Source organism: Vulpes lagopus, chromosome 12 (genome assembly GCF_018345385.1).
Source record: "Vulpes lagopus strain Blue_001 chromosome 12, ASM1834538v1, whole genome shotgun sequence".
NCBI classification, from domain to species: Eukaryota; Metazoa; Chordata; class Mammalia; order Carnivora; family Canidae; genus Vulpes; species Vulpes lagopus.
In genome coordinates, this window is record NC_054835.1 from 23,048,174 (window position 1) to 23,071,952 (window position 23,779).

The 23,779-nt window shown below is 37.0% G+C and overlaps 1 protein-coding gene across 6 annotated transcripts in view; it reads right to left on the bottom strand.

Moving 5' to 3' along the window:
* Positions 1–3,017: 3,017 nt before the first annotated feature.
* Positions 3,018–23,779, bottom strand: part of CCT6B (chaperonin containing TCP1 subunit 6B) — a 28,226-nt gene continuing 7,464 nt past the window's right edge. For 2 of the 6 annotated variants that reach the window (XM_041725900.1, XM_041725897.1), the window contains 10 exons: positions 23,272–23,375; positions 18,249–18,359; positions 16,874–17,033; positions 14,450–14,532; positions 13,971–14,067; positions 13,544–13,691; positions 8,096–8,229; positions 6,128–6,230; positions 4,523–4,595; positions 3,018–4,008 (listed from right to left, as the gene is read on the bottom strand). In XM_041725900.1, coding sequence (XP_041581834.1) covers positions 3,936–4,008; positions 4,523–4,595; positions 6,128–6,230; positions 8,096–8,229; positions 13,544–13,691; positions 13,971–14,067; positions 14,450–14,532; positions 16,874–17,033; positions 18,249–18,359; positions 23,272–23,375 — 1,086 coding nt within the window. In that variant the 3' untranslated portion in view covers positions 3,018–3,935. Of the gene's footprint in view, positions 4,009–4,484; positions 4,596–6,127; positions 6,231–8,095; positions 8,230–13,543; positions 13,692–13,970; positions 14,068–14,449; positions 14,533–16,873; positions 17,034–18,248; positions 18,360–23,271; positions 23,376–23,779 lie in introns of all 6 variants that reach the window. The other 4 variants (XM_041725898.1, XM_041725899.1, XM_041725901.1 and 1 more) reach the window with 4 other exon arrangements.

A 23,779-nucleotide genomic window follows, 5' to 3' on the forward strand; every position in this document is an offset into this window, starting at 1 on the left:
AAATAAAAATATGTGGGGCACCTGGGTGCATTAGTGGCTGAGTATCTGCCTTTGGCTTGGATAGTGATCCTGGGTCCCGGGATCAAGTTCTGCGTCAGGCTACCTACTCATCGGGGATTCTGCTTCTCCCTCTGCCTACATCTCTGCTTATCTCTTTCTGTCACTCATGAAAAAATAAATAAAATCTTTAAAAACTAAAAATATGTGTATCAAATTCTATGTACTTTGCAAGATGAGAAGGCCTCAGTCTGGGAGAAAATATTGTAAAATACAGATAGACATACAGGGATATGCCACATATGCCAATCTGAAAGAAAAATCCAATGAAAAAAATGGTCAATAATATGAATAGGCAATTTTCTAGAACTGACAATGGCCAACAGATTTATGAAAATATGTTCAATTACACTAGTAATCAAGGCAATTGCTATTAGGATGAGATACAATTTTATACCCTTCAGATGGGCAAAAATTAAAACTTTAAAAATACTAGGATTTAGTAATGTTATAGGGGCATGGAACTATTATACATTGCAGGGGAGAATGTCAACTGGTATAATCATTTAGTAAATATAAAGATAAGAAATGCTACCAAGCCATTCCATTTCTAGGTATAATCTCTAGAAACACTCTCATAAATGCACATAAAGAGACATGAACACAGAAATTCAATGCTATGGTGTTTAAAATGATGTAAAATTAGAAATAACCAAAAGGTCCATTGATGGATCAATACATTATAGTATAGAAATACAGGGGAAGGGGATCCCTGGGTAGCTCAGCGGTTGAGCACCTGCCTTTTGTCCAGGGCGTGACCCTGGAGACCTGGGATCGAGTCCCACATCGGGCTCCCTGTGTGGAGCCTGCTTCTCCCTCTGCCTGTGTCTCTGCCTCTCTCTCTCTCAATCTCTCACTCTCTCTGTGTCTCTAATAAATAAATAAAATCTTTAAAAAAAATACAGGGGAATATTCAAAAACAGCTAAAATGAATGAATGGATAAATCTCAAAACCATATGTCAAATAGGAAATAAAAGCAGCAAAAGTATATACTTTTTCTACATTTTAAAAACCCAAAAGGAGTAATTTTACATTGCTACAGGCAAGTGCATATGGATGATACATATCAAAGATCAAAGACTACCTCTAGGCAGTCTTTTTCTAGGGAAAAAGAGTGGGAAAAGCATATGATGGGGTGTGGGTGGGGAAGGATGGCAATTTAACAACAGTTGTACTTTATTTCTTTAACGAAAATCTGAAGCAAACATGACAAAATGTCACTATTTGTTAAAGCTAGGTGGGGGGTACAAAGGGGTTTATATTCTTTTTGTCCTTCCAATATATTTAAAATATTTCATAATTTAAACTTTTTACGTAGAATAAAATCTGGCAATATGCACATCTTAAAAAGCCCATCCTAAAAAACAAAAATAGAAGCTAAAAAAGGAGATTTTTTTTTAGGAGATGTTTGTTTTTAATGGGGAAAAAAATTGAAAACAGAATTGAAGGGCTCCCTGGGCGGCGCAGCGGTTTGGCGCCTGCCTTTGGTCCAGGGCGCGATCCTGGAGACCCGGGATCGAATCCCACGTCGGGCTCCCGGTGCATGGAGCCTGCTTCTCCCTCTGCCTGTATCTCTGCCTCTCTCTCTCTCTCTCTCTGTGACTATCATAAATAAAAATTTAAAAAAAAATTAAAAAAAAAAAAGAAAACAGAATTGAATAAATCACAGAATAGCCATACAATCAAATGTCATGTAACCACAAAAAAATTACAGCTCAGAACCATGGTTATTAACTTGGAAAGAGGTTGACAACCTATCAAGTCAGGGGAAAGAGGGATATAAAAGTATAGGTTTTCAGCTAAGGCAGGAAATGGTTAAACAAATCTCCTATATGCACTAACAGGCCAAAGTTCCATAAACGCACCTGCTTTATTTTAATCTCTTATCAACTTGCATCCATGGAAAGAAATTAACTACAAGCAACCTAATGATAATAAACAGTGCAAAAGATTAATTCCAGTGTTTCAAACAAGAAAGCTTATTGCTATAATACTGACAGAAGAGCTATATTCAAAGCCAAAAGCAATTATTTCCCAGTGTTGGTGCCAACACTCCTCCCCTTTCCAGATGAGACCTGCTCCATTTAACCACCTGGTCAGAGAGCTAGCACAGAAGCATAAGTTGCTGATTATACATACCAAAGAGTCAGGTAAAATATAATATACTACATACAAAATAAACTGCCAGGTCTCAATTAAACCCAAAGGTATAATCACAAAATGGTATCATATTTATAAGAGGAATGAGTGGCAGCAAGAAGTCACTGAAGGAATTTTTTTTTAAGATTTTATTTAGAGATAGAAAGAGATAATGAGAGCGAACACAAGCAGGAGGGAGAGGGAGAAACAGACTTCCCAGTGAGCAAGAAGCCTGACATGGGACTCCATCCCAGGACCCTGGAATCATGACCTGAGCCAAAGGCAGATGCTTAACCAACTGAGCCACACAGGTGCCCCATTACTGAAGGAATTTTGAGAGAGAATAAAATGTTGTCCTGCTACATTTATACCCTCTGATAAAATGGAGACTGACTTGGGTACTCAAAACCTGTGCACCATGTTTTGTTCACTAAAAGTTATTCAAAGGTCTAAGAATCTTAACAGATTCTATTTTATGAAAACTGCAGTGGCCTACTAAGGGAATACTGCTTCCCCTACTCAACACTTCTGACACCAAATGCGGGGGTTCTGTAGGCCAACCAATTCTCCAACTGATCAGACACCAAGTGGGTGTTCTATAATCAGTTCTGACACTGACTACCTGGAGGTAGGGCAGACCCCATAGATCAAAGGCTCAGTCCCACAAGACTGCCCCCCACATCAGACACCAGTAGCAGGTACCCATCACACTTCTGTCCAACCAGGCTACAAATCATGGGTTCCCATGACCCTTTCCTCATGTTCAGCATTTGCTACAGCAGCTCTCAGAACTCATGGAAACACTTATTTTCATTTAGCAGTTTATTATAAAGGACATTATAAAGGATAAAAATGAACAATCTAATAAAGAGATACATAGCACGAGTCCAGAAGTTTCCCAGGCACAGGAGCTTCTACCCCTAGGAGGGTTGGAGAGTGCCAACTCTCCTGGCACATGGATGTGTTCACCAACCTGGAAGCTCACTGAATCCCATAGTTTAGAAATTTTTACAGAGGTTTCATCACATAAACATGACTGATTAGTACACTAGAAGTAGGGGGTAGAGCATAAGGTATGGGAAGAGGCTGAAAGTTATAGTCCTCTAATAACAAGGTTGGTTCCTCCGGCACCCAGGTGCCCTCCTAAGGGCCCATCAAAAGTCACTAATTAGCAAACAAAAAGACATTCATTAATTCGAGAGATTCCAATGGTCTTAGGAGCTTTTATGGCTGGAAGTGAAGACTAAGACCAAATATTATAACCAAAACAATGTTCCTATTGCCCCTGTTACTCAAGAAATTACAAAAGTTTTAAAAGCTCTTGTGCCAGGAACTGGGGATGAAAACCAAATAAATATTTCTTATCATTTCATAGTATCACACATACAATAAAAGTAAGTTAGAACTCTTTTTCTTACACTTATTATTTAATTAATGTCTACCCCCAATGTGAGGCTCAAATTTGTGACCCTGAGATCAAGAGTCACATGCTCTCCCAACTGAGCCAGCCAGGCACCTCAGAAGTTAGAACTCTTAAGGAAAAATATTTTCATTATTATTCCTTCATGGTGAAAGTATTTATGTTCTTCTTACTTGATGAAGTATTATTGAGACTGCTAAGACCAACAAATATAAATTGCATTTATTGTGCAAAAATTAAGGCTTAGGCTATATAATGGTAGTTTGGATGTAAGATGTACTAAATCTCAGCTTCTAGAAGAGTTGATTTTGAACTCAATCACCCTTTAAGAGAAGACATACCAGCTCGCATAATTTCATCAACCAGGAGAATGTTGGTGGCAATCACCGTGCTGAGGAAAAAGATAACAGGGTGAGTAAAGCCTACTACCCACTTTCATCTTTTCCCCCAGCAATCTGCAGCTACTAAAAGTGCTTTGTTCTTCAGTGATGTTGGTATGAGATCTTAGGAGACAGAGCTATCGTAAATACAAACATCACCCCTTGTATTATAATTTCAACTCCTTTGCTGATAAAATAAATTTGATTTCATATACCAGCAAAACTGAGTTCATTTTTACCACATCATTTGCTTTTCCCCCACTATGCATGTGGTACTATTTCAGTAAACTTCTTTCCCTTCCCCCTCAAGTAAACAGTAAGATAAATGTTTCTTATATCTGATACTCCTAGAATTAAAATGGAAAAAGGACTGCAAAATGACAGATGCTAACACTAGTAAATGAATGCCACACCTTTTCTTACATTTAACCATTTCTCACTATAAGGTGGTAAAAATAGATGGATTTTAAAGTTACTGATTGTGTACCTAAAAAGTCTTTCTCTCTTTTATTAGTATGAATTTACCAAGAGTGAAGAAGTTGTTTTTTCACACAATAATTATCCCAAACTCCTGCATCTGCTGCTATCATGGGCTCACCTGCAAAGTAAAAACAAACTATTTTAACACTACAACCTTGATATATTCTGTTAATACTGATTATATACTCTAACAGTGTTTAATATACCACCAAAATTTCTAGTGTCCTGGTCACAATGACCTCCATGTTATCAAATCCAATGCAGTGGTCAGTTCTCAGGCCTCATGGATCAGGAGGATTTAACACAGCCTCCTAACTATTCTCTCTTCACTTGTCTTCCAGAATACCACGCTCAGCCTGGTTTTTTCTTTTGCATTAGTGGCTCCTTTTCTGTCGACTTTCCTGGTTCTTCTCTTCTTCCCAGAGATCTTAATGTTGGGAGTACTCAATGGCTTAGTCCTGGGTTCTTTTCTTCTCTCTCTATACTCACTTCCTAGGTGATCTCATATCCAGTACTCTGGATTTAAACCATATACATTCTTTTTTTTTTAAGATTTTATTTATTAATGACAGACAGAGAGAGAGAGAGGCAGAGACACAGACAGAGGGAGAAGCAGCCTCCTCACAGGGAGCCCGATGCAGGACCCGATTCCCAGATGCGGGATCATGCTCTGAGTCGAAGGCAGACGCTCAACCACTGAGCCACCCAGGCGTCCCTAAACCATATACACTCTGACAACTCTCAAGTTTTTATCTCCAACCCAGAGCTTTCTTGAGCCCTAGACTCATACTTCCAACTGTCTATTTCACTTGAAAGTCTACAGGTACTTAGAACTTTGCCAAAATTCAATGCTGACTTCCCCACACAACAACCTGCTCTCCCCACAGTTCTCTGATGTGGTTAATGGCAATTTCAATCTTCCAGTTGTTCAGCAAACTCCTCTCCACAGAATAGTCAGAGTGATCCTTTCAAACATAATTAGGCCATGTCACACCTCTGCTAAAAATTGCTCCCTATTCCACCAGTAAAAGCAAAGTCCTTGGAATGACCCCACACCCCTGTGTGATCTATTACTTCTCTTATCTCCTTCCTCCTCTTCAAAAACTTTAGACACTGGCTTTTCCACTGGCTGCTCCTTCTGCCCAGGATGTTCTTTGCCCAGCTCCCCAACATAGCTACTTCCTTACTTCCTTTGACTTTTTTTCTATAGACATATTTTCAAGGAGGCCTACCCTGCCCACATTCTTTAAATTGCAAACCCCTACCCCTGCCTCATGCTACCATTCACAATCATCCTTATAGGGTTCTTTTATTTTTTTCATAGAATGTATTACTTCTTAAATACTCAGGGAACGTATTTATTAAGGTTATTGTTTACTGCCTATCCTTCTTTGCTATAATATAAGCTTACAAGGGCAGGGACTCATTTCTTTTGTTCTTTGTGAATCTCAAGAGTCAAACAACAAGCACTTAAAAACTATTTCTTAAAAGAATATTTCCTTTTAAGAAGTTCAAAAGTAAATTAAAGTAAATCATCCAAAATTTAAATATTGAAGTCACCCAAATCTCTACTCCCTTACTGTAAGTTCTGGGCCACTGTTGTATAACCTCTTTCTTTACTGAGCTGGTAATTTTTCTTTACTTTCTTACCTGTATTCAAATCTATGCCAACAGGTTGCTTTGATTCTGAATGTTCAGTCTGAACTTTTACTAGTGTTTCTTGTAGGTCAAAACCAGAATTCTGAGCAAGAACCTTTAAGAATAAAAATAATATTTTTGAAATATCTTCCCATGTATATTTGAATATCAAATATAAAAAGGCACTGCTCTCTAGTCTTGTGAAAACATTCATAATACCGTAATAATCTCCTTTTGAAAAATTCCTTCTTAATCTAAATCAAACTATGTATTTTAAGTATCTAGCAGTTTTTATATTTACTTAAACATCTTCCCTATGTACATCACACTAAATTCTGAGGACATTACAGTCCCCCTCCCCTATTTCCACCCCATTACATTAATTTCACTCCTTGCAAAAGATTTTTTTTTTTTTAAGATTTCTTTAAAAAAGGAAAGGGATGCCTGGCTGGCTCAGTTGAGCACTTGATCTCAGGTCATGACTTCAAGCCCCCCAAAGGGGTGTAGAGATTACTTCAATAAATAAATAATTTTTTAAAAAATAGAAAATTAAAAAAAAAAAAAAAGAAAAGAAAATTAGGGATCCCTGGGTGGCTCAGCGGTTTGGCACCTGCCTTTGGCCCAGGGTGTGATCCCGAGTCCGGGGATCGAGTCCTGCATCAGGCTCCCTGCATGGAGCCTGCTTCTCCCTCTGCCTGTGTCTCTGCCCCTCTCAATCTGTGTCTCATGAATAAATAAATAAAATAAATAAAAAAAATAGAAAATTAGTAGAATGGTATTATTTCTTCTCACCCCTTTAAAGATTTTTTTTTAATTTTTTTTTAATTTATCTATGATGGTCACAGAGAGAGAGAGAGAGAGAGAGAGAGAGAGGCAGAGACACAGGCAGAGGGAGAAGCAGGCTCCATGCACCGGGAGCCCGACGTGGGACTCGATCCCGGGTCTCCAGGATCACACCCTGAGCCAAAGGCAGGCGCCAAACCGCTGCGCCACCCAGGGATCTCTTCTCACCCCTTTAGCCACACAAGTTCCAGCTTTTCCTAGGCACCTCCTAAAGGAACCCTACATATTTTCAGGATCTTTGTGTATCTCATCAACATGAGGACAGTCACAACCTGTGGCAACAGGAATGGAGATAACAGCACTCCAAACTAGGTTTATTTCCAAGTAGTACCAAACCAAACCAATAGCTTATAAGTAAAAAGGAACCACCACTGTATACCAGGCTTAGCAGTTTGTGTCAACTACTGGATCATCACTTAACTGACTTTGCTGTTTTGGGCAAAGAGAAAAATAAGATATCCAATTCTCAAAGATTTAACAAATTATGAGTAACTTTAAAGCAATTATCAAAGATACTTCACTAGCACTGTTCTTAATATTTTAATTCATGATAATAACATCTTTGATATGGTCTTCTGTGTTTCTAAGTGGTTCAAAACCAGATTAAGGCAAAGGAAAAGCAGAAGTAATTCTCTGTCCTTCTGTTAATACGTGGAAAAAAAATCACTTTCTCTCCTTTTCTAAGTACTAAAATGAAAATGACAAAAGCACACTTGTATTTAGGAGTGCTGAACAGCCTGAAGTTCTCATTTCTTACAATTTAAAGTAATGATAATACTCTGGATACCACCAAGATATAAATCTACCCTAAAGGCTAGTTAAATTTTAAGTTCTAAACTTTTTTATTATGATTAATCGTGAATCATTTTTGAAGGAAATTTCTGGACTTACTTCAACTTTTGGTGCTCAGAGATAAGCAAGGGGGTAACTTAGTTATTTCATGAAACTCTGACAAGGATTCTGAGCTATTAACCAAAAGTTTCCCTGCTTTAGTTCTAACATATCTTTAAGAGAACTATGTGGGGAAATGCAAATAAAAACTGTCTTTCTACTGTAGTGTTAGATAATGCAGACAATTTATAATCCAACACCTGTAATGTCTAACCAGTTGTTCTTTGGCCATTAGGATAGCTGTACCTTAGGAATAATGAGGAGGGCATCAGCAAAAGCTTGGACTCCAAGACGAGCTCTTCCTTTTATACTGTGCTTGTACGTAACAAGAGCTTCTGCTATTGCCACTTCAACTGCACCTGCTCCCGGAACTACACAGCCTATTCGAGGGAAAAGATTGGCAAGGCATGCCAGATAGAAACACCAGAGAAAAAAGCTTTTAGCTATCCAAGTGTGTTCAATTACACTGCCAACACCTAAAATATATCTAAATATATACAAAAATAAAGTACAGTTGCAATAAAGTACAATCCAGTGGTTATTCAAGATGCCTTATGAAGAATCCTTCACAATTATACACAACTAAATAATTAGGCATGGTACAGACAACTGGCTGCAAGCAGCTTATCTCATTGTTTGTAAGAGTAGGCATTTCTTCCACCTTCATCTTATTCCTTCATGACTATATCTAAAAGATAGTTATCTATAATTTATAGGGACAAGTAACTAATTGTGGTAGCTCATTTGAAAAAAACTTTAGACCAATGTAATTTGGCCATTATTTTGGTATAGAATTTCTGTACTGAAGCAAAACCCAAACTGTCATCTGAGGAAAAAATAAAGGTGTTCTTATTATTCTAAGATAAAAGCTCTGGTTAAAAACATCAATTTTCACAACAGGATATGACTTTTATACCTGCCAGTATAGTTTTTATAAAGTTTATGACTCTCCTTTGAATCAGCAAATTTGCTTTGGAATCACTCATCTTTAAAACAAAAAAACAACTCAGAAAGAAGCTCTCTTTAACCTACATAATTTTTTAATTATTCTCCCTCTCTTCTGCTTCTCTGTACAACATAACTGCTTGAAAGAGTTGTCTATCCACAAGGTGACTGTACCCATGTCTCCCATTCACACTAAAACTTCCTTGTGAAGTAACACTGTACATTAATTATGATGGAATTAAAAACTAATTTTAAAAAACTTTTTTAAGTTTCCTGTGAAATACTGAATATACACAAAAGAATATTTATATGCATAAAGTATAAAGAATAAATGCACAAATAAATGTACTCATGTACCTCCCACCCACCTTAAGAAACAGAACATTACCAGTAGCTGTGAAAACTTCCCTGACCCCATTCTGTGAAAACACAACATATCACAATTTGTGGGTTGCTACTAAAGCAATACCCAAAAAGAAACTTGCATCATTAAACACCTATATTAGAAAAAAAGAAAGGTTTCAAACCAGTGACCTCAGCTTCCACCTTAAGAACTAGAAAAGAGGAGATCCCTGGGTGGCTCAGTGGCTTTTCTGCCTGCCTTTGGCCCAGCATGTGATCCTGGAGTCCTGGGATCAAGTCCCACATTGGGCTCCCTGCATGGAGCCTGCTTTTCCTTCTGCCTGTGTCTCTGTCTCTCTCTCTGTGTGTGTCTCTCATGAATAAATAAATAAAATCTTAAAAAAAAAAAAAAAAAAAAGATTCTCTTTCCTCCTTCCTTGCCCCTCCCTTCTCTCCAAAATAAATCTTTAAAAAAAGAATAGAGGGATCCCTGGGTGGCGCAGCGGTTTGGCGCCTGCCTTTGGCCCAGGGCGCGATCCTGGAGACCCGGGATTGAATCCCACATCAGGCTCCTGGTGCATGGAGCCTGCTTCTCCCTCTGCCTGTGTCTCTGCCTCTCTCTCTCTCTCTCTGTGACTATCATAAATAAATAGAAATTAAAAATATATATATTGGGATCCCTGGGTGGCGCAGTGGTTTGGCGCCTGCCTTTGGCCCAGGGCGCGATCCTGGAGACCCGGGATCGAATCCCACATCAGGCTCCCAGTGCATGGAGCCTGCTTCTCCCTCTACCTATGTCTCTGCCTCTCACTCTTTCTCTCTGTGACTATCATAAATAAATTTAAAAAATTAAAAAAAATATATATATATATATTAAAAAAAGAATAGAAAAGAGCAAATGAAACCTAACGTAAACAGAAGAAAGCAAATAAAAATTCAATGAAATAAACATGAACATCAAAAAAAGAACAATGTCAAAAATGGAAAAGGTAATATCATTATAGATTCCACAGACATTAAAAATATAATAGTAAAATATATATATATATATATATATATATATATATATATATATATAATAGTAAGAGAATATTATGAACAACTTTATGCTAACAAATTTGAAAACTGAGGCTCCTGGGTGGCTCAGTGGTTGAGCGTCTGCCTTTGGCTCAGGGTGTGATCCTGGAGTTCTGGGATTGAGTCCCACATCGGGCTCCTTGCATGGAGCCTACTTCTCCCTCTGCCTGTGTCTCTGGCTCTTTCTCTATGTCTCTCATGAATAAATAAATTATAAGTAAATAAACAAACAAACAAATAAATAAATAAATTTGAAAGCTTAGATCAGGAATTAGCAAACTTTCTGCAAAAGACCATATATAAATATTTTAGGCTCTGTGGGCCACATTACCCCCTATGTAACTATTTGAATCTTCCATTGCAGCACAAAAAGAGCCAAAGGTAATACATAAATGAAAGGGTATAGCTATATTCCTATAAAACTTTATTTACCAAAAACAAGCAGCAAACAAGATTTAGCTCATGGGCAGTAGTTTGATGATCATCTCAACAGAAAAAAAAAACAGACATATTTCTTGAAAGACACAAACTCAAAAAACAAAACAAAACAAAACAAAAAAAAAAACAGATAACCTGAATAGCCCTGTATCTATTAAAAAGATTGAATTTATAGTTTACATTTTTCCCATGAAGAAAACTACAGGCCCAGATGGCTTTACTGGTGAATCCTACCAAACATTTAAGAAAGAAGTAATATCAATTCTACACAAGAATTCAACACTTTCAGAAAATTAAAGAGGAGAGAATGCTTTCCAACTCATTTTATGAGGTCAGCATTATTCTAACAGCCAAAACGATAAAGGAATTACAAGAAAAATACAAACATCCCTTATGAATATAGATGTAAAAATTCTTAACAGTATTTTAGCAAATCCAGTCCAACAATATACAGGAGGAATAATACACATAGCGGCATTACTCACAATAACCAAAAGGTGAAGTGATCTAAGTCTCCATCAATGGATAAATAAGGTGATATATACATACAATGCTCTATTATTCAGCCTTAAAAAGCAAAGATATTTTGACACATGCCACAACATGAACTTTGAAAACATTATGCTAAGTGAAATAAGCCAATCATAAAAGGACAAATACTGAATGATTTCACTCACATGAGGTACATAGAAGAGTCAAATGCATAGAGATAGAAAGTAGAATGGTGGGTTCAGGAAGCTGGGAGGAGAGGGGAATTGAGAGTTATTGTTTAATGGGTTTGGAGTTTCAGTATTTTAAGATGAAAAATATTGTTGATGGATGATGGTGATGCACAACACGTGAAAGAATGTAACTTATTGCCATTGAATTGTAACACTTAAAAATGATTAAAATGACGAATTATATATATATATATACCCACAATTTAAAAATAATTTAAAAACTGTAATCTATTTTTAAAGAGGATAATACATCTGGGGATCCCTGGGTGGCACAGCGATTTGGCGCTTGCCTTTGGCCCAGGGCGCAACCCTGGAGACCCGGGATCAAATCCCACATCGGGCTCCCGGTGCATGGAGCCTGCTTCTCCCTCTGCCTATGTCTCTGCCTCTCTCTCTCTCTGTGTGTGTGACTATCATAAATAAATAAAATTTAAAAAAAATTAAAAAAATAAAGAGGATAATACATCATAAGTAAGGTTTATCCTAAGAATGTAAGGCTGGTTGAACATTTGAAAATCAAGATTATTTACCACATTAATAATCCAACAGAGAAAAAACATATAGATCACCAGAGAAGCAATTGACAAAATCCAACATCTATTCGTAATAAAAACTCTCAGCAAGAGAAGAGAACTTCCTCAACCTGACAGAAGGCTTTTAGAAAAATCTACAGCCAAATATCATACATAATACAGAAAGGCTGAATATTTTCCCCCTATGATCAGGAGCAAGGAAAGGATGCCCACTCTCACCATTTCCATTCAACAATGTACTGAAGCTTCAAGCCCATGAAATAATGGGAAAAAAGAAATAAAAGATATTTGTATTGGAAAGGAAGAAGTAAAACTGTCTTTATTAGCAGACAACATGATCATTTATATAGACAATTCAATGAACTCTATATGCTACTACAATAAGTGAGTTTAACAAGGTTGCAGAATTCAAGATCAATACACAAAAATCAACTGTATTTCTATATGTTAACAACAATCAGAAATTGAATTTTCAAAACATCATGTACAATTGGACCAAAATTCATGAACATAAATCCAAAAAACATATGCCACTAAAAATGACAAAATATTTCTGAAGTAAATAAAAATATATATATAGTTGAAATAGAGTCAATAAGGCTCAAGTCAATAAATATACCATGACTCAATATTGTTAAAATATCAATATAAAAATATAATTATATAAATATATATAAAAATATAAATATATAAATTCCAACCAAAATCTCAAGTCTTCTGGTAGAAACTGACAAGCTGATTCTAAAATTCATATGAAAATACAAAAGCTTTTTTTTAAAGATTTGTTTATTCATGAGAGACACAGAGAGAGAAAGAGAGAGAGAGAGAGAGGCAGAGACACAAGCAGATCAAAAAGCAGGCTCCATGCAGGGAGCCTGAAGTGGGACTCGATGGCGGGTCTCCAGGATCACACTCTGGGCTGAAGGTGGCGCTAAACTGCTGAGCCACCGGGGCTGCCCTGAAAAAGATTTTAAATAATCAAAAGAACCTGAAAAAGAACAAAATGGGAGGACTGACACTGCTGATTCCAAGACTTATCATAAAGTTACAAGTAACAAGGACAGTATACTAATATTGAAATTGACAAACAGATCAATGGAACAGAATAAGAACCCAGAAATAGAACCATACAATGGTTTTAAAAATAAATTTCTAAAAATAAAAAAATGATACTATAGCATTAAATTAAGTGCTTTTTCATTTCATAAATAGAAGTTAATTAAAAGGGCAGCATAGTGGGGCACCTGAATGGCTAAGTCGGTTAATCACTTGACTTTGGCTCAGATCATGATCTCAGGGTCCTGGGACCAAGTCCCACTTCTGGCTCCCCACTCAGGGGGAGTCTGTTTCTCCCTCCCCCTCTTCCCTCCCCTGACTTGTGCTCACACTCTCTCTTCCGTCTCTCTCAGTAAATAAATAAAATCTTTAAAAAAAAAAAAAAAGCACAGCATACTTATTAAGAATATTCTAATAGAAAAATCTTCACAATCCAAACTATAAATTATCCAGAGTGAAGTGAAAGAATAGTAATCATTCATACCTTTTGAAATACTATATTTATACATATATATATAATGATAGATTTATTACTACTTTAAAAACACATAAGGTTATATCCATCACAAAAAAGAGCCTACCATCTTCAATGGCATTTTTGATGGCACGAAGTCCATCCCTTATAGCATCCTTGATTTGTGTGAGAGTATGCTTATTTGGTCCTTTAACCAACAAGGTGACAGAACGAGGGTTAACACAGGCCTCGATAAAAGTGAACTTTTCTTCACCCTAGAGGATAATTCAAGAAGATATAACTCTAATGCTTAATGTCATTATGAAAAGAATCCAACCTTCATGTGAGTTTTTCTTATCAAACTAACTAAAATATGTGTTAAAAGCAGTTAAGTTATATTTGAACTCTTTAACAAACATTTCGATAAATAAATTGTAAAATCTGTTCTGTGGATTTTTCAGACATCAAATGTTAAAGGCTGAATTAAAAGATTCAGGATTTTTTAGAAAAGGTTTACTCTTCACTTTATAGCCATTGCCCACAGAGATACTCACTAATGTACACTCGTGTACAAGACCAGCATGTCCCAAGCAATCTATACTGAGGTCTTCAAGAGAATTCACAGCCATTCCACCACAAGCAAGAGAAAGTCTGAAATGACATATGTCACCATAACTTTGGTTATAAAAAGCATTAAAGACTTAATTTCTTAACAGTGAAAAGATACCTAACATAGAAGACTGCATTGTCGCTGAGTTGTATTGTTTTTAAAATTGTTTTATTTTATTTATTTTTTTTTGTTTAAAATTGTTTTAAGAAGATAAAAACCTTCTTTGTACTTCAACAAAGTTCTGAGGTAGGTCAACAATCTTGACTTTTGACACTTGCATTATTTATTGAAATCAAAAACATTTTGAATTTGTATGCTACTATTTTGCTCAACAATGCTTACACATAAGCTAAAATGAGTATCATAGGATTATTTCAACTCAATCTGTTAAAAAACAGGATATATAATTATCTGCAAGCTTACCTTTCCATATTTCTTCTTTTTGCTCTGCGAAGAGCTACTATGCCATGTTTTGCAAGAATGTCCAAGGAAAATGGATCAATTCCCTAAAATCAAATTAGCATAAAAGTTATAAGCATATCTTAAGCCAGTACTTATCAAACTTTTTCATCTCAGCACTGCTTCATTCTTAAAAATTATTAAGAACCCAAAAAGCTTTTGTTTATGTGAACTGTATCTATAATACTTGTCATATTAATGTGATGAGCTCTGGATGTTATAATATATGTTGGCAAATTGAATTTAAATTTAAAAAAACTTAAAAAAAGGGACGCCTGGGTGGCTCAGCAGTTGAGCATCTGCCTTCAGCTCAAGGCGTAATCCCAGGTCTGAGGATCGAGTTCAAGTTCTGCACCGGGCTCTCCCAGGGAGCCTGCTTCTCCTGCCTGTGTCTCTGCCTCTCTCTGTGTCTCTCATGAATAAATAAGTAAAATATTTTTTAAATAAAATTAAATTTAAAAATAAAAATAAAAGACTTAAAAAATGGCATATTAGAAATCAAAATTGAAAAAATTTAAATATTAATCCATTCAAAATAAGAAACCCATTTCATATTAACATAAAGAACATCTTTAAGTGAAAATGTACTTTACTTTCCTAAGCAAAAAAATATATAAAGTATTTCACATTTTTAATATCTTTTTAATATCTGTCTTAATAGAAGACATCTGGATTCTCCTATCCGCTTCTGCATTCAATTTGCTATGATATGTTGTTCAGGTTAAAATATAACCTTGGGACTCATAGGTACGTACTAGAAAACAGAGGAATGTTTTTAACCTTTTCAGATGAATGTGGATATTCTTTGATACTGTATCACAACTCAATAAAGTCTTAAAGGTTAATTTCAATGTGAAATATGGAACCTATCAATAAACTTTTCATACTCTCTCATATTAAAATCCATTTGTCTATCTTACACTTTGTATTATTCACCCATGAATGACTTTGTTAAATCATATATTTTTTAGTCACTTAGAAAACAGTGGTTCACTGTTTTTTGTTTTTTTGTGGTTCGCTATGTTAAGCAAAGCTTCCAAATGATACATTTCATGGATATATAGTATCAAAAATATCACATTTGCTGATATCACCACTAATATTAACAGAAAAATCCTTTAGGTATTGGAAAGTGGTCAAGATCACAGTGGCAAATGCAAATTTTCCAAAATTTTAATTTTGGATTGGAAGCTCAAATTTATTGGCAACAAATACTGTCAGTTGTTTTCCTTGAAGTGACAGAACCGCTTCTTCCTTTTTCAGAAAAACCTGCCATGTCTAAATAACCACAGTTTTTCTGTCAGTTATTCTTTTTTTTTTTTTTAAGGTAATCTCTTTGCCCAACATGGGCTTGCACTTACAACCCCAAGATCAAGAGTCACATACTCTACTGACTAAGCCAGCCAGGTGTCCCTGCCAATTATTTTTTAAAGTAAAAATGGCATTCCATGAAAAAAGTGGCTAGTTCAATTATAAAGAGTTTTCCCTCAAAACAACCATACCTTTAAATTTTTATTTTTTGAGAGAGAGAATGAACAGGGGTGAGGGCCATACCTTTAAATTTTTATTTTTTGAGAGAGAGAATGAACAGGGGTGAGGGGTGGAGGAAGAGGAAAGAGAATCCCAAGCAGGTTCCATGCTCAGTTCAGCACAGACCCTGACACAGGGCTCAATCTCATGACCTGAGCTGAAACCAAGGGGGGAGCACTTAACTGAGCCACCCAGATGCCCCAAGACAATCCTATTTAGATATGCAGATGTCATACTCTATTACACAGAATTATAAGAGGATGCATATTTAAGGATCAAAATTTAATAAAAGTAGTAAGTTTTACCACTTCAAGATATTCCCAAATAGGCACACCTGGGTGGCTCAGTTGGTTGGACATCGGACTCATGATTTCAGCTCAGGTCATGACCTCCTGGTCATGGAATTGAGCCCCATGTCAGCCACACTCAGCAGAAAGTCTACTGGTGATTCCCTCTGCCTCTGCCTCTCTCCTGCACTCGCATGCACTCTCTCTCTCATCCTCTCTCAAATAAATAAATAAATCCTTAAAAACAAAAGACGTTCTCAAAAGAAACTGCCTTTAAAAAAAAAAAACAGCAAATGTGTGGTAGTGTGGCAATAAAGAATGTATGACTACTAGAACAGTTTGGTACTACTGCTTTGATTTGTACTAAGGTATCAGTAGCTTTACCTAACGATGCTTTTGCATGACCATTGCAAATGTGGACACAATGTCAAAGGCATTATTATTATTATGAAAATAATTCTAACCTCAAGGACTCCTTGAAATGGTCTTAGGGACTCCTCAGAATCCACAGACCACACTCCAAGAAATGTTGAAAAACATTTACAAATAGTTAAAATCTGAACTTTCTCACCTTTTGATTAATGACAACAAATCCCTTATTGGACTGAGCACAGACTTTGTCTTTCAGGTCTATTATTTTTTGTACTCTATCTTCAATAAATTTTCTTTCTGCTTTTACCAATTTCTCTTTCTCTTCAGCAGTCTTATAAAAGAAGCCAGAGCTCACCTCTCTAAAAGATGAATAAAAGACATGAAGAGAAATCTCACAGAGGAAGACATGGACATGGCCAACACGCACATGAGAAAATGCTCTGCATCACTTGCCATCAGGGAAATACAAATCAAAACCACAATGAGATACCACCTCACACCAGTGAGAATGGGGAAAATTAACAAGGCAGGAAACAACAAATGTTGGAGAGGATGTGGAGAAAAGGGAACCCTCTTACACTGTTGGTGGGAATGTGAACTGGTGCAGCCACTCTGGAAAACTGTGTGGAGGTTCCTCAAAGAGTTAAAAATAGACCTGCCCTACGACCCAGCAATTGCACTGTTGGGGATTTACCCCAAAGATTCAGATGCAATGAAACGTCGGGACACCTGCACCCCAATGTTTCTAGCAGCAATGGCCACAATAGCCAAACTGTGGAAGGAGCCTCGGTGTCCATAGAAAGATGAATGGATAAAGAAGCTGTGGTTTATGTATACAATGGAATATTACTCAGCCATTAGAAACGACAAATACCCACCATTTGCTTCAACGTGGATGGAACTGGAGGGTATTATGCTGAGTGAAATAAGTCAATCGGAGAAGGACAGTGTATGTTCTCATTCATTTGGGGAATATAAATAATAGTGAAAGGGAATATAAAGGAAGGGAAAAGAAATGTTGGGAAATATCAGGAAGGGAGATAGAACATAAAGACTCCTAACTCTGGGAAACGAACTAGGGGTGGTGGAAGGGGAGGAGGGCGGGGGGTGGGGGGGAATGGGTGACGGGCACTGAGGCGGACACTTGACGGGATGAGCACTGGGTGTTTTTCTGTATGTTGGTAAATTGAACACCAATAAAAATTAATTTTAAAAAATAAATAAATAAAATAAAAGATGAATAAAAACAAGCTAGTAACAGTGGAGGAAAAGGGAGATAAAGGTAGGAGTTTACACTAAACATTTCAGAGGGAAGAAAGAGATTAAAAAACACTTCTAGGAGGTGCCTGGGTGGCTCAGTTGTTAAGCATCCAACTTGGTGTGGGCTCAGCTCATGATCTCAGGGTGTTGAGATCAAGACCTGTGTCAGGCTCCATGCTCAGCACAGAACCTAAGATTCTCTCTCTCTCCCTCAGTCCTTCCCCCACTCTCTCCTTCTCTAAATTAACTAATTAAACTTAAAAACACTTTTAGAAATACAATTTCAGAATTTGCAAAGAGTAACTGCCACGTACGTTTTTTCATATTCTAGTGACACATTGCAAGTAAGGATAAATGCATCTTCCACTCGCTTCTTCATATCTGGATGACGGGCGCCATGATCCAAAACTAATCCTCTGATCAATCTATTAAAAATATGTAATGTTTCTTACTCTGAATATACACTCTAAATTATTATAAAATAAGGATTGTATTCTTAAAATTGTAATAGAACTATCAGAACACACATTGCTTCCTTGCACCAACTTTAAGCCTAACACATAATTAGTAAAATTAGAAAAGAAAATCTACTTTAACACAGTATGACTGTGAAGTCACAATGAAAAGTCAACCCAGAATTATTCTGTAAATTATGTGGCTCACACATATGACACAGCTGGTCAAGTAATGAAAAGTGGGCATACAATGAGTTCCTTAGGAACATTTTTTCAAAATAATTATATGGAACAACCAAAAATTGTTAACCTAAATGTGCAACAATATGGCATTGTTCAGCAAATAAATGACCCAACTATTTGGTGGTCATGAAAACAATGTAATGACATGGAAAAATATTTACAGAGGTAGCTGATAAACACAGAACAACAAACTACCTATAAAGAATGATTATATCTATTCTTTTAAAAAATAAGCACCTTGCTATTGACAAAAAATAAAAGGAACCTGGAGTAAAGTTATGCTTGGGTGGTAGAAATACAGATAATTTGAGGGTGGGAGAGGCTTTTTTCCTGTTTTCCAAATTTTCTTTTAAGAGTAAATATTTTTATAACCTCTAAAACTTCATTTATACCCAATTAGGGAATAGCATTTCTACTTATGAATCTTTTATAACCAGTATTTGTTCTACATTAAAATAAAGAAATAATTTTTAAGTAAATGTAATTATAAGGAGTTTTCAAAATTTTAATCTAACTACTGATTTTAATCTAACTACAAAAATTAATCTAATTACTCAACTCCTGACTTCCCCCTCTGACTCTCAGCAAATGACCTTGCTGCTTTGAGAAAATAAAAATACTGTCCTATCACTCCACCAATCCACCTGCACTTGAACCTAAACCTCCTATTCCTATGAATGAACTGTCCATGCTCCTCTACACCTGTGTACTCTACTCTATTTCTCCTCTCTGCTCCAGCATTGTCCCCACTCCCCATCCAACCCCTCCTCCCAGCCAATCAATTCCTCCTGCCTCCAGGAGCATTCTCATCAGGTTACAGATTTGCCATTGGTAATCCCCATCTTTAAAACAATGTTTCTCTTTCAAGTCCTTTCTTATACTCCCTTCTAGCTACTGCCCCATTTCTCTGCTAACCTCCTTAGGGTGGTGTAAACTTAAATCCTCACTTCTTCCCTAACCCTTCCCTCTCAATCCCACCTTCAGTCTGACGTTCACACTCACTCCTTTTTTGAATCATTAAGCCACCAAAAACATTAAATGCTTTCTATATCTAATGGTCATTTTTCAATCCATAACAACTGGCTCAAAGTTTCAGCAGCATATGATAGTTGATTATTATCCCCTTGAAACACTCCTCTCTTAGCTTCTGGGACACTACCTTCTCTTGGCTTTCCTCCTACCAGTGACCACCCTTTAGTCTCCTGTGCTGAATTCTCTTTGTCTTCTCAATATCTAAACTTTGGAGTTTTCATGGCTCAACCTTAAACTTCCTCTTCTACTTATTTTCACTTCCCAGGTGATCTCATTACCTCTCATAGGCTTTAAGTCATCTACACATGGATGACGCCCAAATTTGTCTCCAGATCAGACCTCTGTTCTGAATTTCAGACACATTTCAACTCGCTACTTAACATCTCCACATGGATGCCTAGTAGGCACATAAAAACATAACATTTCCCAAACTGAACTCTTATTTCTCCAAATCTTTTTTTAAATTTTTTATTATTTTTTAATCTTTTTTTAAAGATTATTTATTTACTTATTCATGAGAGACACACAGAGAGAGACAAACACAGAGGGAGAAGCAGGCTCCATACAAGGAGCCCGACATGGGACTCGACCCAGGGTCTCCAGGATCACACCCTGGGCTGAAGGCGGCGCTAAACCCCTGAGCCACCAGGGCTGCCCTTCCCAAATCTTTTCTCAGTCTTTTCTATCCCAAGAAATGGTACTTCCCCTTTTCCAGCTGCTCCATGCAAAAACCCAAGATACATCCCTGACTCTTTACCTGTCACATTCTATGTTGAACCATCAACAGATCTTATTGCTCCTTCTTCTAAGTATACTCTGATCTAAACTGTTTTCATCCCTCACCTATATTACAACAACCAGAGACCCTTCTGAAATACAAATCAAGAACTGCTCTTGCCCTCAGCAATGGCAGACTAATTTGGACCAACCCTACTACTAAAACCAACTAAAGGGGTATCCCTGGGTGGCTCAGTGGTTTAGCGCCTGCCTTGGGCCCAGGGCGTGATCCTGGAGTCTCCTTACATAAAGCCTGCTTCTCCCTCTGCCTGTGTCTCTGCCTCTCTCTACCCCCGCCCCCCCCCCGGGTCTTTCATGAATAAAAAAATATATATATTAAAAAAATAATAAAACCAACTAAAAATTCTGGGTTAAAAACAAAAGCCCTGGGGCACCTGGGTAGTTCAATTGGTTAAGCATCTGATTCTTGATTTCTTGATTTCAGCTCATGTCATAATCTCAGGGTTGTGAAATTGAGCCCTGCAACAGGCTCTGCACTGGGTGTACAGCCTGCTTAAAATTTTCTCTCTCCTTCTCCCTCTACACCCCACCCACACTGCCACATATGCGCGCGCACGCACACACACACACACACACACGCTCAAATCCCTAAAAAAAAAAAAAAAAAAAAACTCAAAAACATTAAAGAGCTATAAAATAGTAAATAAAACATAAACTCCAAGAGATAGGAAAAGAACTACAGGCACTCTTATCCTAAAGTCATTAGACACTTCAGGAACATTTGAGCTTTGTTTTCAATAAGCTCATACAATGAAAAGAGGACAGAATTGAAAGCTCAGGGCTCATCCAAGGTAGGGGGTCTAATAGGAGACGCTCTTCCCATTAAGTAGGAACCCCAAAGGGGTACATACTCAGGGTATAAAACAGAAGGATGAACTAAGCAAGCAGCCTTCATACCAACCAGCAGTTAGAATTAACTGGATAGGGGTGCCTGGGTGGCTCAGTTGGTTAAATACCTGACTTGATTTCAGCTCAGGTCATGATCTCAGGGTCCTGGGATCAAGCCCTGCAGTGAGCTTTATGCTCAGTGGGGAGCATAAAGGGAGAGCTTAAGGTTTCTCTTTCCCTCTCCCTCTCCCCCCTACTGCTCACACGTGCATGTGTTCTCTTTTCCTCTCTAAGATAAATAAATATATTCTAAAAAAAAAAAAAAAAAAAAAGAATTAGTTGGAGATTAAAAACGAAAAGCAAAAAAAAAAAAAAAAAAAAAAAAGCCCCCAAGCTGTGGATTTAATTTAAAGTATTGCCTGAGGAATAAAGGGGAAAGGAGAAAAAATAAGTGGGAAATATCAGAAAGGGAGACAGAACATGAAAGACTCCTAACTCTGTAAAACGAACTAGAGGTGGTGGAAGAGGAGGTGGATGGGGGGTGGAGGTGACTGGGTGACGGGCACTGAGGTGGGCACTTGACGGGATGAGCACTGGGTGTTATTCTATATGTTGACAAATTGAACACCAATAAAAAATAAATTTATTTTTAAAAAAAGTATTCCCTGGGGCACCTGGATGACTCAGTGGTTAAGCATCTGGACTCTTGATTTCAGCTCAGGTCTTGATCTCAGTGTCATGAGTTCAAGCCCCATTTTTAAAAAATAAAAATATAAAATAAAATATTCCCTGGGCTCCTTGCAGAGGCAAATTCAAACCCTCTATGCAAAAATGGACCTTCACCCTAGGTCTCAAATTATCTCTACAAATATTTTTTTCAAACACAATGAATGGCACATATAGAAACAAAATACAATTAGTGAGAACCAACAAAACAGAATAAACACAAAAAAATAGACAAGCCAAAACTTCAAATATTGTAATTATCAGATATGAACTATATGTTTAAAAAAATATAAGGCAGGTTTGGAAAGATCTGCCGGGAATAGGACACCATAGAAAGTGCCACGGCAAATTTAAGAAAAACCAGGTAAAACTTCAAGAAATAAGTAATAAAGATACCCACAAACACACACACATATATATATTAAAATAAATAAGAAAGCATTTTCAAATGAAATGTATTGGATTGACTTCAAAATAATCCAGGTTTGGGGCAAGGAGGAGGGAGGGAGGAAAGAGGAGCATAGAAGGGAAATAAAAGGAAAAATAAGATAGGCTATATGTTGAAATTGATAAAGGTGGGTAACAGGTATGTGGGAGTTCACTATATTTTTCTCTCTTTTTTATATGTTTATATTTCCATAATAAAATGTTTAAAAGTCATTAAGTCCAAAATCAACAAGGTGCTACCTACCCTGAGTACATACATACTCTGACAATGTCAATTGCCTGGCCTTTCTTTCCTCTATGATTTCATCTCCTATCCTTTTTTCCTCTTACTGTGCTCCAAGCACACTGGAACATCTCAGCACACTTGTGCCTTAAAGCCTTTTCAACCATTATTCCCTTGGCTTAGAACACTCTTCCTCCAGATACACACATGGCTAGCTCCTTTTACTTCTTCAGATACCTCCTTTGCTCTCTAGTTTCCTATTACAAGGTCCTTTCTTAACATTGTAAAATCACACACATGCTCTCACATAGTCACTGTACCTTCTTCACAGCATTTATTATCACTTATGGATTTACTATCTCCCTCAACTAGAAACATAATCTTCTTGGAGAAAGAAATTCTGTTTTGTTTATTCTTCATTCCTACCACCCAAAACAATGACTGGCTCGGGGTACATATTCAATTAATATATATTGAATTAATAGACTCATGTTGAATAAAAGTAACTAAGGAAATTAACGAAAAATATCTGAATTAAACCAAATATTCTAGAATCTATGGATTGTCAAAGTTTATGTGGTTTACTTTGTATCAGTTTCTGATTTATGCTTCATCTCCATGATTTCTACCATGAAGAGATCAATAGGATAACCTGGTCTTCTAATAGCCAAAACAGAATCCACAACAGCCTGAAAGAGAAGCGAATGAGAACAGTAAATTAGTGGTCTACTAAAAGGAACCACTGACTCAAGTATCACCAGACTAAGCAGATAAAGGGCTTCATATCTCAAAATACAGGGCAAGGCCAAAGAGGGCCACTCTATCATGGACACTAATAATAACCAATACCAATGGATATTTTAGAGCCTAAAGGAATTTCAGAGATTATCAGGCCCAAATCCTCCATCTTACAGATAAGTAAACTCCAATAAAAGTTCAAGAAATAAAAAAAAATTTACAGTCTTAGGGGCATCTGGGTGACTTGGTCGGTAAAGTGTCTAACTCTTGATTTTAGCTCAGGTCATGATCTCAGGGCTATGGGATCAAGCCCACATCAGGCTCTGCACTGGGCGTGGAGCTTGCTTGGAATTCT